This window comes from Protopterus annectens, chromosome 7.part0, assembly GCF_019279795.1.
Source record: "Protopterus annectens isolate FY-2018-M chromosome 7.part0, PAN1.0, whole genome shotgun sequence".
NCBI classification, from domain to species: domain Eukaryota; kingdom Metazoa; phylum Chordata; order Ceratodontiformes; family Protopteridae; genus Protopterus; species Protopterus annectens.
The window spans coordinates 110,650,149-110,667,914 of NC_056739.1; the positions used below are offsets into that span (position 1 = coordinate 110,650,149).

General features: G+C 40.0%; 1 protein-coding gene across 1 annotated transcript in view; it reads right to left on the reverse strand.

Annotated features, from left to right (window-relative positions):
• Nucleotides 1-17,462, reverse strand: part of LOC122806268 (LHFPL tetraspan subfamily member 5 protein-like) — a 155,210-nt gene extending 137,748 nt beyond the window's left edge. Inside the window, exon 1 of the mRNA XM_044076543.1 lies at nucleotides 16,428-17,462. Coding sequence (XP_043932478.1) covers nucleotides 16,428-16,839 — 412 coding nt within the window. The 5' untranslated portion in view covers nucleotides 16,840-17,462. The remainder of the gene's footprint in view (nucleotides 1-16,427) is intronic.
• Nucleotides 17,463-17,766: the final 304 nt, after the last annotated feature.

Sequence of the window (17,766 nt, forward strand, 5' to 3'; positions counted from 1 at the left end):
GTTTCAGGACTTTATTTTCTGTGTTCAGAGCTATCCATACCTTGCTGTGGTAGAGGGAAGTCCTACTGCTTACAAGTGGGAGTGGTGAGCATTGTACTGTCTATCTAACATTAGAGGAGTGGTTTCCAGCTCTGAAACTGTAATTTTATTAGCCATTTTGGGCTGATTTCTATCCTTTTCAACTTTCTGGCTTAAAATCATTTGTGTTTGTACATTTTTCACATCGTGCTGCAGAGCAGGGCTACAGTTAAACTACTCCAGGTGCTAGAAAGTCTGCTCTTCAAATTTTCCCTTAGAACTAGCTGGTTTCTCAGTAGTAGTATTAAAATCTAAACCCCTATGACTAGCACTTGCTCTAGAATCTGCTGGAAAGCACTAGGAAGCCTTAAACTGATACAAGCACTCAACTCTCCTTGTTAATAAGGAGAAATTAATCATAGGAACTAAACAGCCTATAACTACAAAGTACCTTGCAAAGGTAAGGGAAAACAGCTCATGTACTTTACAAAGAAAAGCACCTAAACAGGCATGTCCAAGGGTCAGCTTCCAGTGATTTCTCCTGTCCACCTGATGAATATGGGCATACTGGGTCAATGCAGCAACTGCCTCATGTACACAGACAACCCTCTCCTCCTACCACCCAACACTACAAACTGTGAGAGATGCACTTACATAGCCAAACTGGAAGCAAAGCTCTCTCCAGCCAAGATTGTGCTAGACAGTCAAGAGGAGAAGGTTAACACCTGCACTACACCTCAAGTAACACATAGCCCTTCAAAACCCACACCATCAACACCCACACATAGCAACACTAAACCCATATATGCGGAGGCCCTTAAAGTTAACCTGCCCAAGGACCTCTTCATCTGAAGTGCAAACAAACACCAGTCACAACCAAAGTGACATAGCTCACAACATCAGTGTGCCACCCAACAACAGCCCCTAAGGCAAGACAACGTACCCAACACTTTAGTCATAGGTGACTCTATAGTCAGGCACACTGATGTCCCACTCACCAGGTTGAGCAAGGAGAAAATTACAGCCAGCTGCCTGTCGGGTGCCAGGATCTGCAACATAATGCATGCACTCAAGTCACTCCACAGCAAGTACAAATATGACTCTGTCACTGTCCATGTTGGAGTGAATGACTTGAGACATACCTCCCTGGACTACATGAAAAGAGACAAGGAAGAGCTCTCAGATCATGTGGCCCAGGCAGGTATGACCCTAGCCCTGAGTAGCATCCTGCTTTCACCCAGAATGATATCACAGTATAAGGACAAAGTGATTGACTTTAACAACTGGCTAAGCTTCTGGTGTCATTCAAAGGGGATCCAGTATCTGTCTGCCTGGGACAACGTGATCAACAAACCACGATGCCTTGCCAGAGATGGTCTGCCCCTGTCTCCCCTGGGATTCAGGTTACTGGCTAAAGCTCTTGCCACCCCTATACTGCCTTTTTTAGGCAAGGTTCAAAGGACAAAACCACCACCGTAACGGATACAAGCATGCAAAATCTGAAGATAATGCTACTCAATGCTAGAAGTCTAAACCTCAAAATGCACTCTTGAGGCACTCCTAAAAATGGAGAACATTGATATCTGTGCAGTAACTGAGACCTGGTTCAAGACTCCAGAGAGCACCCCTGCAATACCAGGCTATAACTTTTACCACACTTTTTGGCCACCAAACCAAGACCGAAACACTAAAGGTGGAGGAGTGTCCATATTCACCAAGGATATTCACACCTCCAGGCCAGTTGCCCAACACAATGCATCTGAAATTCTCCAGGTGCAACTAACACTAGGTAAGACTGCAATCCAAATTGTAGCTTGCTACAGATCCCCCACCATGCCCCAAGATTCTCACTACAGCTTTCTAAACATACTGGAAAATATTAAGATACAACCAAACACCCTAATAATGGGTGATTTCAACTACCCTGCCATTAACTAGGAAAACTACTCGGGTACCAACACCTTTTTCCCAATGGTTCTTGGAATTCATAAATTCCAACGCCCTGGATCAACTGATCCATTGTCCCACCAGGGGCTCCAATATCCGAGACCTGGTCATTACCAACATGGGAGATAGATGCTCCACACCAGTGGTCACCCCCTCCTTGGTCAGGTCTGACCATAAGCAAATCACCCTTGACATCCACATCCCACCCCCACCTCCCAGTAAGGAAACCTCTGTAAAATACTTCTCCAAAGCCAGCTTCATGCTACTTAAGTCAGAAGTGACAAACTTCATGGCACCCATACAGACGGGAGCTGAAAGTTCGACTGCTAAATCTTACACTAAGGCACTGTACGAGCACATCCACTTGTGCATGAATCGTGCCATCCCAAATAGAACCAAGACGCTCTCCTCCAAAAAAAAGGAAGCCAATCGGGTGGTCCTCTGCCATAAACAAACTATACAACAGAAGGAAGAAACTGTTGCAGAAAAGAAGAAAATCCCAGGATGCAAAAAACCTCCTAACAAGCCTCAGTAAGAAGCTGAGTTCCCTCATAAAATCCTCCAAAGCTAGTTATGAAAATAAAACTGCCAAAGATTCCAAAGACAACCACAAGGCATTCTATAGTTATGTGAAGAATCTAAATGGCAATGCTCAGATCTGCTCTAAGCTACAACAGAATAGCATTAAATATACTGATCCCAAGGATATTGCCAATATCCTGACAGATCGATTTAGTGCCAACTTCACCCCCCCCCTCACCCCCTAAAGGACTCATCTCAATACCAAAAGATTGCCAAATTCCGGTAATCACGGCCACACAGTTAGAAACCTCACTCTCCAAAGCTAAGAATACAGCATACATGGGACCAGATGACATCCCGGGCTGTGTACTATATGAACTCCAAAATTAACTGGCACCTCACCTAAATGTCATGTTTAATCATAGCCTCACCTCAGGCTTCGTGCCCACTGAGTGGCGCACAGCTACAGTTATCCCATTCCACAAGGGGTGATCCACCTTGGATCCTGGGAACTACCATCCATCAGTCTGACAAGCCTGATCTGCAAGGTCATGGAACACAATATCATGGAATTTATAAACAAAGACACTGGCAACCTTCAAACACTGGAACCCACCCAGTTTGAGTTCATGAAGGGCCGATCTTGTCTCCTGAACCTGACTGACTTCTTTGAATCAGTCTCCAGAGCTGTGGATGAGGGTAAGGCGGTCCACACAGCCTATCTGGACCTCGCCAAGAAGGCCTTTGGCACCATCCCCCACTCTGGAATCATAGATAAACTTACTAAGCTGGGCATAAATCCCTACGTCACTTGATGGGTTGCCAACTGGCTTACTGACAGAACCCAGACTGTAAAAGTAGCCGACTCCAAATCCAGCTCCAAACAAGTGGAGTATTTCAGGGTTCAGTCCTGGGACCGCTCTTGTTTGGCATCTACTTCTCTGAAGTACAGGCCAACACTAAGGGACTCTGGCTAACAAAGTTTGCAGATGACTGCAAACTGGGAGCCATTATTGAATCCCCAAATTATGTGGATATTCTACAAAAGGGTCTTACAGAAACAGATGCTTGGTGCCAGTGCCATGGGCTCAAGTTTAATGTCAAGAAATGTATAGTTATCCCCTTTGGGAAAAACCATGTACCCATGAATTACCACATAGGTGGCAGTACACTAAACACCGAAAGTGTGATGAGAGACTTAGGGACACAGGTGGACAGTGGTCTCACCTTCGATAACCACATCGCCACAATAGTCAGGAACTCCTTCTATGTGGCACTCCTCATCACTAAGGGCTTTTCATCCAGAAAAAAGGAGGTCATTGTCCCACTGTACTCATCCCTCACTAGATCCATTATAGAGTATAACGCCCCATTTGATATGTACCTCACAAGACATCCGCAACAGCTGGAAAAGACGCAGAAATACCTCACTAAAAGAATCACAAGCCTAAAGCAGATGCCCTATACTGACTGTCTAAAAAAACTCCAGCTATACTCTGTGGCATATCGTCTACTCAGAGGTGATCTCTGCTTAACATACAAAGCCATGTCAAACCCTGAGCTGTTGAACATGCTCCAATTAAAGAAATCCCAATCCCTCAGAGCCACACGCTCCAGGGATTTAAACCTTGTCATCACAATGAACGAAACATGCTGGAGGGATAGATTCCTGACCCAGAAACTCCCCATACTCTGGAATTGACTGCCCATACATGTCAAGCACAGCACCTCCTTGGCCCTCTTCAAAAGGAACCTTGATGATTGGATGGGAGATATGAAACTCATCCCGGGGAATCACGTCAGTCGCCCTGCTAGACAGGGGTCCAGGGAAGTAAATATTGTGGGAAGAAATATCTGGGGAATTGTTTGGCTAGGCTTGTATAGGCCCTAGGTCCGATAGCTTAGTACCAACCTATGAACCTATGATTTGCAGTTGTGAAGATGTATCTGGGGAGCCCAGAAGTGAAAGTATAACAAAGGAGGATAGACTTTTGAATAAACTTATGAAATATTTGGCATAGATGATGTGAATTCAGTACTAGGAGCTGAACTTACAGATTATCCCCCAAGATACAAAAACTGGGCTAGGCTAGACAGAATTTACATTTCACAGGAACATGTGCATTTAATTGAGGGTCTTGATATGCATCCAATAACTATTTCAGATCATGTGCCAATAATAACTAAAATAAAAACATAGGATAATGAAATAAAATTGAGACACTGGTGCTTTCCTGACTATATGTTAAAAAGAGAGGAATTTAAGGAATGGTTAGTGGAAATTATTCAGAAACTATTAGAGAAGACAGTTTTTTTTCTGAAAATATAGCTAGGGAGTGGGATAAAATTAAAGTGGAGTTTGAAAATAGGCTGGAAATAAAAGAAAGGGAAATATGGTTAAGAAGTAACAAGAATTATTTAGAGGGACTGACAAATGTTAAAGTACTGCAGAACAGGGAGAATCTCAAAGAACAACACAGAACAAGAACAGGAGCAACTGTAGAATGCCAAACAGAAAATAAGGTATTCCCTCGATAATATGAATGAGTTTAGAAAGATTGCTGTTAAGCAACTGTTTTTTGATAATAACTCTATAGCACAAAAACATTTATCACAATGACTCAAGCAACAGAAAGTAGAAAGGGCTGTTAGCAAGCTTAGGGAGCCTATAACAAGGAAGGCAACAAAAGATCCTGTAAATGTATTAAAACTATTTTGGAAATTCTATGAAGGTCTGTATAAAGCAGAAAAATACAGAAATCAAGAAAAGGTACAAATGAAAATATTTACAGAAAAATTAAATATGCCAAAGTTAGAGGTAGATGAGGCTCAATGACTAACAGGATAGAAGGAGATGAGATAAAAATGGTGATGTATAACCAAACTACAGGAAAGTCCTCAGGAAGAGATTGTATTCCTGTGGAAGTTTGCATTCTAGAAGGAAAGAAATGGTAAAGATCTGCAAGATTTTGTTTAACAGTATTTTAAGAGGAGGAGCAGTACCAACATCAGGGAAGAAAGTGGTGGTAGCTGTAAAACATAAAGAGGGTAAAAATCTGTTAGATCCAGCTTCATACAGGCCCATTTCAATACTAAACCATGATTGTAAAGTATTTATGTCTATAACGGCTAAAAGAATAGAAAAGTGATGCACAACTGATAGCTATGGATCAATGTGGTTTTGCAGAGGGAAGGCAAACATTTGACAACATTAACAGAACACTGATGATCCACAGGGAAGCAAAATGCAGGAAAATATCATGGTTGTTGGTAGGTCTTAATGCAGAAAAAGCATCTGTCAGAGTAAGCTGAGATTTTATAAGTAGGGCAATGGAAGTATTTGGATTCCGTGATAAAATAATAACATGGGTAGGGTCTTCTCTGAGCAGATGAACCAGGCAGGGGTATCCTCTTTTCCTTTTATGTGCATTATATTAAGAACCACTGGCAAAGAAAATAAGGGACTCAGAAATTCAAGGATATAATTTGTATGGTAGTCAGGAAAAACTGTTTCTACTTGCACATATTATTTTATACTTGACAAAACCAGAAAAGGACATTACAGAACTGTGGAACATTTTGAGAAAGTTTCAAATCTTTTGGGGATACAAAATGAATGGAACTAAAACAAAGCCAATAGCGGTAAATTATGTACCTACAAACTAATTGATTCAGCAATATCCATATTTATGGGACATGATAAAATGAAGTATTTAGGAGTATGGATTAAAAATGATTCCAGTATGGCAGCTAAGGATATGTTGGAAGAGACTAAACAAAAGATAATACAAAAACTGATAAATGGAAGTTCTGTTATATTGATATGGATAGTAAGATGCAAGCAGTTAAAATGTTTTAGTCCCTTTAATCTTACACACTGGTGGCTAGCAACTAATAAAGAGTTGAAGGATTTTACCTGGGAGGGGAAGACAACAAGAGTCAAGCAGGATAAGCTAATTCTTCCAATAGAGCAAGGTGGATTTGGATTGCCCGATTTGAAGGGGTATTTCAGAGCTACACAGTTAAGGCTCCTATACATAGCTGAAGTAGAAATGTATAATTCAAAGTGGAATACAATGATGATAAAACAGGGGAAAACTCAAGAAATCATGAGACCCTGGGATTTTGGATGCAGATCTTTATGGAGAAAAACAATAATCATACAGAATGTTACAGTCATAAAGCAGCAGAAAAGTATTCTAAAAACTAAGCCAACAAAGGAATGAAGAAAGGAGATTCTGCCAATAGGGATAACTGCAATTATGGATTCAGACAATAGGCAAGGGGGGGGGGGGCTGGAATTTATTGGAGAAAACTGGCAAAGGAACCAAAGTACTGGGAACAAATAACTAGATAGGGAAAGGTAACAGAAAGGGAAAATGCCAAGAATTTATTTGGATAGGTTAGACATTGCCTTCCCTATCAAGGACTGATTTCAAAATACAGGCAAAGAGAAAGAAATAGGGGCATCCTAAATGAAAGACCAGCACTGGTAGATTTTTAATAGAATCTAGAACAGAAGCTGCCATTAAAAAGGAATAATTAGTACATCATATAAAATATTGCATGATAAATATAAGAATCAATCAGAGAAGGTTAGAAAGGATTGGGAAGAGAGACTGGATAAATAACTCACAAAGAAACAATGAGGAGATACATGCATGTCTCCCAAATATGCAAAAAAAAATCTAGAAGATTTAGGATTTTTGATTGGAAATGTTTACACAGATATTTTTATACCCCAAGTAGAGTCTAGAGAATTTGTTCCTTAGATAGACAGCAAATGTTGGATTGTGATGGGAATGAAAGAGGTAATTGGGAACATATTTTCTGGGAGTGTAATGAGTTGGCACACTTTAAATATCCCCTGCAAACAACTTTGTCAGACCTGCTCGGTGAGCAAATACATGCAACTAGGGAAATTATTTTTCTGAGCTATGATACAGAATTGGAATTGCCTAGACATAGTAAGGCCTTGCTGAGTGTAATTATGCTGTTTGCCAAAAAAAAATACTAGAAAATGGAAATCAAAGTCTAAACCAACTCTACTAGAAATAGTGAATATAGCACCAAGATAAAATGACTGGAACTGGGCTCTTTACAAAACGGTAGGGCAAATTTCATACAAAAAATGGGAATTGTGGGAATGATACATACAGGGAGGAATGAGGTTTAAAAGAAGGCGGGACTTGAATGAGCCATGTAATGTCTGACTGACGATGATTGGATATATTATAAGTGATCTGTAATGTTTGTTGCTAGAATTATGTCAGTATATTTTGTAATGTAAAATGCTTGCAACTAGGATTGTGTCAGTATGGTTTGTTTTCATTTACATAAATGCATGATCGCCTGCATCATAAGTGATAATTTAATAAAGATGTTTCTTGTTTGAAAAAAAGAAGAATGAGAAGCAGAGATACCTTCTATTTGTTGGCTCATTTTTATTGGATAAACATTTTTAATATCTTCCTTAGCTTGCTCTACATCCAAAAATGTCTTTGTTCCCCCAGGAAAAAATATTCTGAGGACACCTGGATATAGCAGCTTGAATCTCACACCTGCCTCTTGACATTCCCTGATTTCTGGGATAAATCAGCTTCTCTTTTGCCTGGTGTACAGTGAATAATCATTTTCCACAGACACACAACTGTTTCCAGTTTTTAATACTTTTCCCTTCTTATACGGTTTTGTCAGGATCAATTTTTTCTGGTGGTATGATGATTGCATCTTCAATAATACAAATCTTGGCCGCTTTCTCACAGCCAAGTTTGGAGCATACACTCAGTGTGCCCTTTCAAGTAACAAATCCTACTGTGGAATAGCAGTTCAGTTGCTTATTTCGGCTTTTGTAAAAGTAATACCATCTGTTCCTTCCAGTTTCTCTTGTACAGCAGAAAATCTCATGTCTTCTCTGTGTGCTCTGTCTCCTAACTCTGCCATTTTTTTGAAAAAGCTCTTCTTGAGAAGTTGCATACTCTGCCAGCCTTTTCTTCATTTCAATATCTGTTTTTTTGCAGTTTTATCAATTCATCTGAATAGCTAGTTAAAGCATTTTCTTTATTTCTAGTCTTTTATTACATGAGTTGATATACTCCTTCAGTATTTCATTTATTTTACATTTGATTTATTTTTTCCTCTAAATTACTGGAAGCCATCTCTTGAACGAAAGGTGAAGTTTTGCTGAACAGCTGTAGGATTCTTCACAGTCATTTTTTTCCCCTTCACCATTTCTGGTTTATTTTCTTTCAGCTTCTCTAAATTTCTTCTTTGCTAGCATCCAGGCAGTGCACTTACAAGCCAATATGTGAACTTTACTGAAATTGACAGTATCACTGACTGTTATGTCTCAGTTTCTTTCTTCACATTGGGAGAGCTGAAAATAAGCTGTTGATCAGTGTGCAGCCATCTTGGTAGTCCTCATACTTTCATTTATCTTGGCTGTAATGCTGTATGCTACATTACTGTCCATAAACTTACATTAATTGATTTATTATGAAACAGTTGTAAAATTCATATTCTGCTTAATGTTTATTTGTATGATTAATTGTAATGGCCTGCTGGCTCAGGATGTGATTCAGTGAACCAGTTAAACTACCCTAATGTAAGTAAAGCAAACAAATAAATGTGTCTTAGCAAAATACAATGTAGTAAGCCTCTTGGAACGGCATGTCTTATTAACCCTACTTTCTTTTCTCTCTTTAGCCAACAAGACACATGATTATCACCTTTTCTCATACAGGCAGCATGATATCCCAGTTGCCTGTAAACAGCTATAGTGTGGTGTAAGCATTCTCCAAGATTATAATACAGGAGAATGCAGTCAGTTGGATGGAATGACTAAATCAGAATTGGCAGACAAACAGAAAACAGGGACTGGTGTACAGAAGCTATCAAAATTAAGAAAAATCAAATAAAAGTGAAGCCAACATTACATACAACTGTGAAATTCACCTAGCTGAAGCATACCACTTATTTATCAAGTTCATTTGTTAGCCAAGTTGCCTTCTCTGTGACGTTGGCATGCCCTTCCTGTTTCTATGTGGGCTTTCCATAGGTGTTTCATTTTCCTCTCATATTTCAAAGGCATGCCATAGGTGAACTGGTGACCTTCCAAACTGCTGATAGGTATGCGTGCTGTCAATGAGTGTATTTTCCATGAGGGTCTGGCACCCTATTCAGGATTAGTAACTCTGTCTTGTGCCCACTGTGAGCTGGGAAGATTCTGACTCTCCTATTACTCCAAGCTGGATTCAGTTGGAACTAGAGAATGTATGGATTAATAGTCAATAGAAGAAGGACTTTTAAGAAAGTAACTTTAAGTCTATCATATCTGCTGGCTCAAAGGAAGGCAAGGTAAACATCTCAAAAATAAAACAAACATTTTACAGAGGAACCGAGTACCTTAAGGGAGACTTTATAAAAAATGACCGGTGCAGAAACACATTACATATTTTCACAGATTTCTTAGTAGCTTCTTGTTCCCTAACATGAAAATGTAGGTAGAAAACAAATGGATATTAAGAGTATACTAACTGAGTCCAGAATCATGAAACACAGAAAGTTACTGTACCAAAATGTCTGGAAAGACCAAAAAAAAAGATACTTGTTTTGGATGCCCAGAGGAAAGAAATATGTTTACCTCTGTGAGCATATTTTGTGCATAAATACCTTCTTCAAGTCCCTAAGAACAGAAATCATTCTGTTATGCAGACAACATAGTTTGGCAGCTGTGGTAGGAAATAGAGAAGCAAATCATCAATATCGGGACATTTGCTAAAGGAAGAGTCTTGCCAAATAGCTACAACTAGGAACTGTCTCGAAAGAGGGAAAGGTCAAAGTCACATGAAGCCTCCTGGCTTTGATCACTGGGCTCATTTCCTCAAAGCTGCTCTTGGTTTGGCTACTTCACTTGTGATTTACACTGCATTTGCTGTATCTAAAGCCATCCACTGCTAAAAGAATGAAAATAAGTATCATTTTGCACTTCTGTTGATTCTTTTACTGTATTTCCTAAGAATCCTGCATTAATTGTTACATTTCTCACACTTTAGTAGAGTTTCAAAGCTGAACTGTTTCCACTGCTGCTGCTGTAGTACTTACTGTAATTAACATCATATCTGCAACTTTTAGAGGACTGTAGTATCTAGATTGTGAGCACTTGAGCTCTAAAGCCAGCATTTTTACATTAAGAGGGTGTTCTGACTGCGCTCTTGTGGCAGAAGTGTGCTGTAGCAAACCTATCTAAGCTGGGGTCTGCTGGCTGAAAGCTCATTGTGTGTTTTTCTGATTGGGCTATACGCCTTGCTGTTGTAAAACTTGTTATTATGATTCTACATGACCCCAGTGTTTATGCTAAGCTGCCCTACGTGCAGTGGCAGTTAGCAGTGCCCTACATAGATGCAAACAGTATCAAGTTAAAATTTCCCTTAGCATAACTTTTTCTGCAACCTTCCTTAGTCCCCCTGCTGCTCTATGAGCATCTGAGTTACATGCAGAGCAGCATCTTCTTGTTGGATAGCTGCAGTTCACACTGAGTATAGCACTCATTCATGTGCTTTCATTCCAGACCAGTTAAATCTCCCCACTCTTTTCATTGTTTAAACCTATAGAAAAAATCCTGAAACCATGGACAGGCATGTTCTTATTTCTGTGGCCGCCTGGTGAACATGGGCATACTGAGGCAATGTAGCAATTGTCTCATGTACACTGGCAGCCACTTAATCCTGAAACAAACAAACAGTATGTGTGAGATGTAGTTACACACTATGATAATTGAGATACAACTCTTACATACTGAGATGGTCACCAAGACCAAGGATGACAATAAGACAGTACATACTGCCTACCTTGATCTGAACAAAGCATTTGACACAATACCCCCACTCAGGTATTATAGATAAACTCACAAAATTGGGCAAAAACCTCCACATCACCAGATGGATAGACAAGTGGCTCACAGATAGGACACATGTTCTTAGAGTGGGGGAATCCACATCCAGCAAGAGGCCAGTCACCAGTGGAGTACCTCAGGGCTCAGTGCTGTGTCCCCTACTGTTTGGAATCTACTTCTCAGATGTCAAGGGAAAAAGTAGATGGCATGTGGTTGACCAAGTTTGCACTGCAAATTGGGGGCAATCACTGACTACCCAAATGATGCTGATATCCTACAGAAAGGTCTGCCACACAAACAGCTCATCTTGATCAGTCTCATACCCAGCCAACCTTTTCTTCATTTTGACCTCCAATTTTTTTATCATTTCATCTGAATAGTGGTTTAAAGTCTTTTCCACTTTTCCCTGCCTTTTGTTATTTTAGTTGATATACTCCTTACATGTTTCCTTTAGCTTAATCAGCTCTGAGCACATATGACTTATTTTTTTCCTGTAAATTATTGGAAGCCACCTCTTGAACCACACTGAAGCTTGAACTGGCTTCTGCTGAGCAGCTGCATGATTCTTCCATTCAGTGTTTTCTCTTCACCTTTTCTAGTTGGATTTCTTTCAGGCTCTCTAAGTTTCTTCTTTGCTGGCATCCTGGCAGTACACACTACCCAGTGACTGAAGTTTAGTAAAACACACAGAATTACTAGCTCTTATCTGTCATTTTTTTACACCGGAAGACCTGAAATTAAGGCGTTTATATCACGTTATCGAAAGATGAAGATAGAAAATGCTATTTCATCGGCCCCAAAACATCTAAACATGAAAATATTGAACATTCAGAACAGCAAATGTTTTCCCATGGAAAACATTCACTGCTCTGAAACACATACACAAGCACATCAAACAAACAGCAACCACACACACATACACTTAAATTTCTACATCTAACGTTACACTAAACTAAACATACACTACTATCTACCCACTTACCTTAACCCAAACCCTAAGGTCCGTCACTATCACACACTCACCTAACCCACGCCTAACCCTAACTCATTTAAACAGCCCCTAACCCTAAAGTCTGTCACTACTGCACACACACCTAACTCGTGCCCTAACCCTAACTCACTTAACCCGCCCCTAACCCTAACGTACAAACAATTGCACACTTACCTGAACCCAACCCGTAACTTTCCACCACAGTGCTAAGAATAGCAAAGCCACAGAAACGGCCAACCAAATTCTTTCCAGAGGAAAGAATTTGCTGTTCTGCAGCTTCGCTATTCATAGCATTCACTGAATAGTGTTCGATATTAGAACATTCGAAGTTTTAATACTTCAGTGTTCTGATATAGACCCAAATTAAGCAGCTGATTAGTGTGCAGCCATCTTGGAAAATCCCTGACTTTTTATTTTTTTTTTATATATACTTTGCATGTAATCTGTTTAGCAGCAGAGTGTTGCAGGTAGGGCACATGAGCAATTTTCCTTCTCATAGTTTTTGATCTTTTTCTGGAGCTGTGCAGCCACAGTATTATATTTAAGTAACAGAGTTTTGCAGGTCTAAGTGGGTGTATAATGGTTTTCCTCACCACAAGAAAAATGTTCCATTATTTAATTGGACTTTTGAGTTCATCCAATTCTGCTGTTCTGCTAATAGTGGTCTTGATTTTAGTGTGTGTGATATAGTGGCATGAATCCAACAGAAGACATTTAGAGGTCACACTCACTAAGGGAAGCATAAAGGATTATTAATTAAGAGGAAAAGATAAAACATGAACTTGCGGTGGTGGTGCTGCGGTAGCATTGTCGCCTCTCAGTAAGACGTTGTCCTGTTCGATTCTCAGCTAAAGCGTCTTCTGTGTGGACCAAGAACAAAACAGTAACAGCAAACCACAAAATCCAATCCGCAAGCACAAAACCACTTAGCTTGAACAGAGAACAGGAGACGGATGTCAACTAACAATGTATTTATTAATCCAACAATAAAACGAACCAGTTGATCACAGTACAATAATAGAAATAAGAGACCAGGTTAAGCGCTTTCATCTGACTGTTTCAGACTTCCTCAGAACCAATGAAAACATGATAATAGGTTCATTTATACCACAATTTGGCGCCAAACTGTCAATTATAACATAAATTGAAGTATCTTAAAATATGTGCTATAAATAAATATGTATAAATATAAACTGTTCACCTAAAAGCTGCCTGATGTATATAGTTTATATGTGAAATATATGATTAAAATCTATGCATGAACATAAAAACACAATTTTTAAAAAATCAATTTCACACAACCTAATTATAAATGTTCAAATACAATATATACGTATATAAAAAAATATAAAAAATATATATATTGAACTTCTATAAGAACACTACCTAAGCTTACTTCATAATTAAAAAGGGTTTTAAACTGATATATTCATTGATGCCTGGGGGAGTTGTAGCATCAAGAATAATCTGCCACTTGCTTTCCAATAAACTAAGATATACTTTCCAATTACCCATGTCAAGTGTTGTCTCTACTCTGTCTATAATTGTGAACTTAAATGTATGTTCTTTACCCTTATCAATTGCATGTTTGCTGAGTGCATTTTTAGTGTCACCTTTTTCCACTTTATACATGTGCTCATAGATGCGGGTTTTTAACTTTCTTTCAGTCTTCCCAACGTAATAAGCTTATTTCTATTATTGTACTGTGATCAACTGGTTCGTTTTATTGTTGGATTAATAAATACATTGTTAGTTGACATCCGTCTCCTGTTCTCTGTTCGAGCTAAGTGGTTTCATGCTTGCGGATTGTCTTCTGTGTGGAGACATGCATGTATGTGCGTACCTTCGTTGAAGGTTGTGCGTCAGGCCTGGCAAGTCGGTACGTAAAAATTTACTGCCAATCATTAGCGGACCGGAGTTCCGCTGTGGCGACCCCTAACCGGGAAAAGCCGAAAGATACAACAAGGAAAAGATAAAACATGATGCACAAGAGAAGAAACTGTAGATGCCTAAACCCAGAGTAGTTCCTAAATGAAAATGCCACAACAATAACGGAAGAAAACATGAAAGAAATGGAGGCTCTGCTCCACTGACTGCTTCACTATTAGCTTAGGAAAAAAGACTAGAGAGAAACCTGACTCTCAATCACAAGGAAACACTACATCACAGAAAACCTCACAAACTTAAATACTTACAAATACATTTAGACTTGTCCCTCAACAAAACCTCTGATGTTTAAAACAACTCTTTTTTCCATCCCCTTACCCCTATGTCAACTGACTATCTAGCCAACAGTATACCTCCTTCATGCCCCATTACATTTGTGATGTGGCCATATTGCAGGCAGCCAAAATAGTAATTTTCCATTTTCTAACCTAATTCTTCCCCCAGTGGCTGACATGAGGACTTGCTATCCCTTTCCCTGTGGGCTTGCATGTTTCCCCATGTCCCACTGAGTGTGACACTTGGACATGGCTTGGTAGAACTAAGTTCATGTTCACTACCCACAGTGCTACATGCTGTACACCTTCCTCTGCAGTAGTTATTACCACAGCAGCAGGCTAGACCACATCCCTCCATCAAAACAGAATGGGTGAGCTGATGTTGGCCATGGCCACTTATTTTTATTCTTCTCCATTCAACACACAGACCTTGAAATGATCTCTGGTCATCTGAGTCACAGTTAGGGGGTTTATCCCTCTACTCTGTGCACCACTGACTTTTGTTACAAGGATATTCTTCACATCTGAAAAATTGCGCTCTGTCTGCAAGAAGAAACACAGGATATACAGGTGATCTCAAAGAAAAAAGGTTATTTCAAAAGAAGAAAGGCCTTATGCATCTTTTCTCAACAGCATTTTGGTCATGTCACAAAAATGGATGCAAACAGAGCAATTAAAAATGCTGTGTTCTGGTCCTAAATAAAATAAATGTTTACTTTGCCTATCTGTATGTGGAATCTGCCTGCCACAGGGCAAATTTCAAAGCAAGAGAATTTGTCCTTGGGAAACTGTACGTCTACTCTAGACTGAATGTGAAGAATGAGGAATTAAAATACCTTCAAAGATAGAATCAAAACAGAAGAAAAAAGTACACTTTTATATGGATTGGGGTTTAATGGAAAGATAAACAACAATATAGGCATATTTCCCACTATGTAAAGAGCTGATCAGGAAAAACAGTAATATATCCAGTTGGGGGGGGGGGGGCATGTCCTTCATGGCAGAAATGACAGAAGCTTTTTTTGTGGAGGGGAAAGACCTGCAGATATGTACCACATAGGTTCATTATGGAAGAGGAAGACTGACAGTTTTAATGACTGTAGAATGTCTCCTACAGTTTAGCAGAGAGGAAGCTCTTTTTACTAAATTACTATTATGCCTAAGGAGGTATTATTGGTGACCATTTCTAGATTTGTTTTTTTACTCATAGTTGTTAAAAACATTGGCCCTGTCTTTGCATTACCCATCTTTCTTACTTCATAGCAAGATTATCTGACAGAACTTTATTTTATGTTATCAGTTAGATTTAATTCCTTACAATTTTATCTTTTAATCTTTTTATCATTGCTGTTTGTATTTACAGCATTCTCTATACAGCCTAGTTTGCAGAAACTTAATAAACTTGAATAGACCTGCAGTATTGCAGCTTAGGAAATGGACAAACATCCTACATTATTAAAGATGTGGGTGCCAGCAAGTGTCTTCTAGCAAGAAACACCATGCAAAGCTACATGCCTTTCTGAATACTAATTTGTTTGAATGGTTACTTGCCTCAAAGCTGTTTAACAAAGTACATTTTTTTAAGTTTGTCTGACCTAAACACAAAGTGAAAATAATCAGAACACTAAGCATGTTCAGTGTTACAACAGGTACACACCAATATATATATAAAGCAAAGAGTGCCAAGGCAAGCAAGCATTTTGACTTTATATGGAGATACGATGGCCAGACAAGAAAGATTTTCATCTTAGAACAAACCAATCAGAAGTGGTCCACAATATTTCACTGAAAACTAAACATAAGATCATTACGGTCTTCGTTTAATATTACTTACCTGATGCCATCTGCATCCAGGCGCAGATCTTGTACACGGTGGCAGAGTTGCAGAAGAAAAATAGTCCAAAACATACAATGCAGCCCACAACCAGTAGCATGGAGATGCCCACGAAAAACATAGCAGTCTTAAATGCTCCGGAGGGGATAGAGCCAAAGTCCAGGGCACTGCCCTTGCAAATAAGTTCCGAGGTGAGGGCATTACCAATACAGTAGTGGAAAAGCCCGAAGTATCCCGCCTGGGGCGTATTGATGCTGTCCCCGATCCAGTAGGGCTGAATGAAGCACACCACTGTAATAATGGCAAAGCAGATAGTAAAGATGGCCCAAAGCACCCCGATGGCCCGGGAGTTGCGCACGTAGTTAGTGTGGTAGATCTTGGCCGCCTCTCGGGCGGGGAGCATTTTCTGCATTTTGGAATTTGTGATAGGTTTCCAAGCAGCCGCTAATCATAAACTCAGAAGATGGATCTAGCCCCACTACCTGTCAGGCAGACATTACAGCATTACCATTATTGGTTTGCATTCCAGCGGCTTCAGTGTTTCCTGCAACTTAACTTTGTTCTGCTACGACTGTCTTTCAGTTGTGGTGAGGTGCGGGCGCGTATAATGAACGTTCTTTAGCCTACAGATTTGATTTAATGAGTAGTACGTTCTGGATGGAGGTTGATTCGACTCCCACAATGTTACCCCCACTTACACTAGTTGAAGGACCGTAAACACTCATCTGTCAGTAGTGCTTTGCGTCCGCTTTTCCGATTGATTACAAACAGCGCACGCCTTCACTTATGTTTTAGCAAATGCTCCGTCCCTCAGAAGAACCCACAAAAAAACTGGGAAGTATGACGTTGCTAATTCACTCCCTCCCTGCTAATTCATTCGGGAAGGTAACATACACTGACTCTCCTCCGCCATTACTAACGATGTGCTACAATCCCCAATATCTCCCGGCCACCATCTGTTGCTGCGCGCGTGCCTCTGTATACCCAAACCAGTGCACGTGCATTTTCTTTAACACGTGCTTCACAGCAGGTCCGCGCCGTTCGTAGTGGTGGAGAAGCTGGGCTCCGTCCTCCCGCAGCAGACTTATCAGCAGGTGGCTGGTCATTGTCCAAAGAGACAGAGAGGGACGTTTCAGCAATAAATTCTGCGCACTGGAGACTGAGCGCAGATATGTTCTTCTCTAAGGTCACGGTGCTGTACTATCACTGGTTCAGCACAGCGGACAGCTCCAGGTTGCCCTAGGTGCTGTGCAGCTTCTTCTCTGTGCGTGGGTTTTATGATGGTATTTATGTGCTGCTGCCTTTTGTGAAAAATAAACTGACAAGCGTTTGCTTCTAA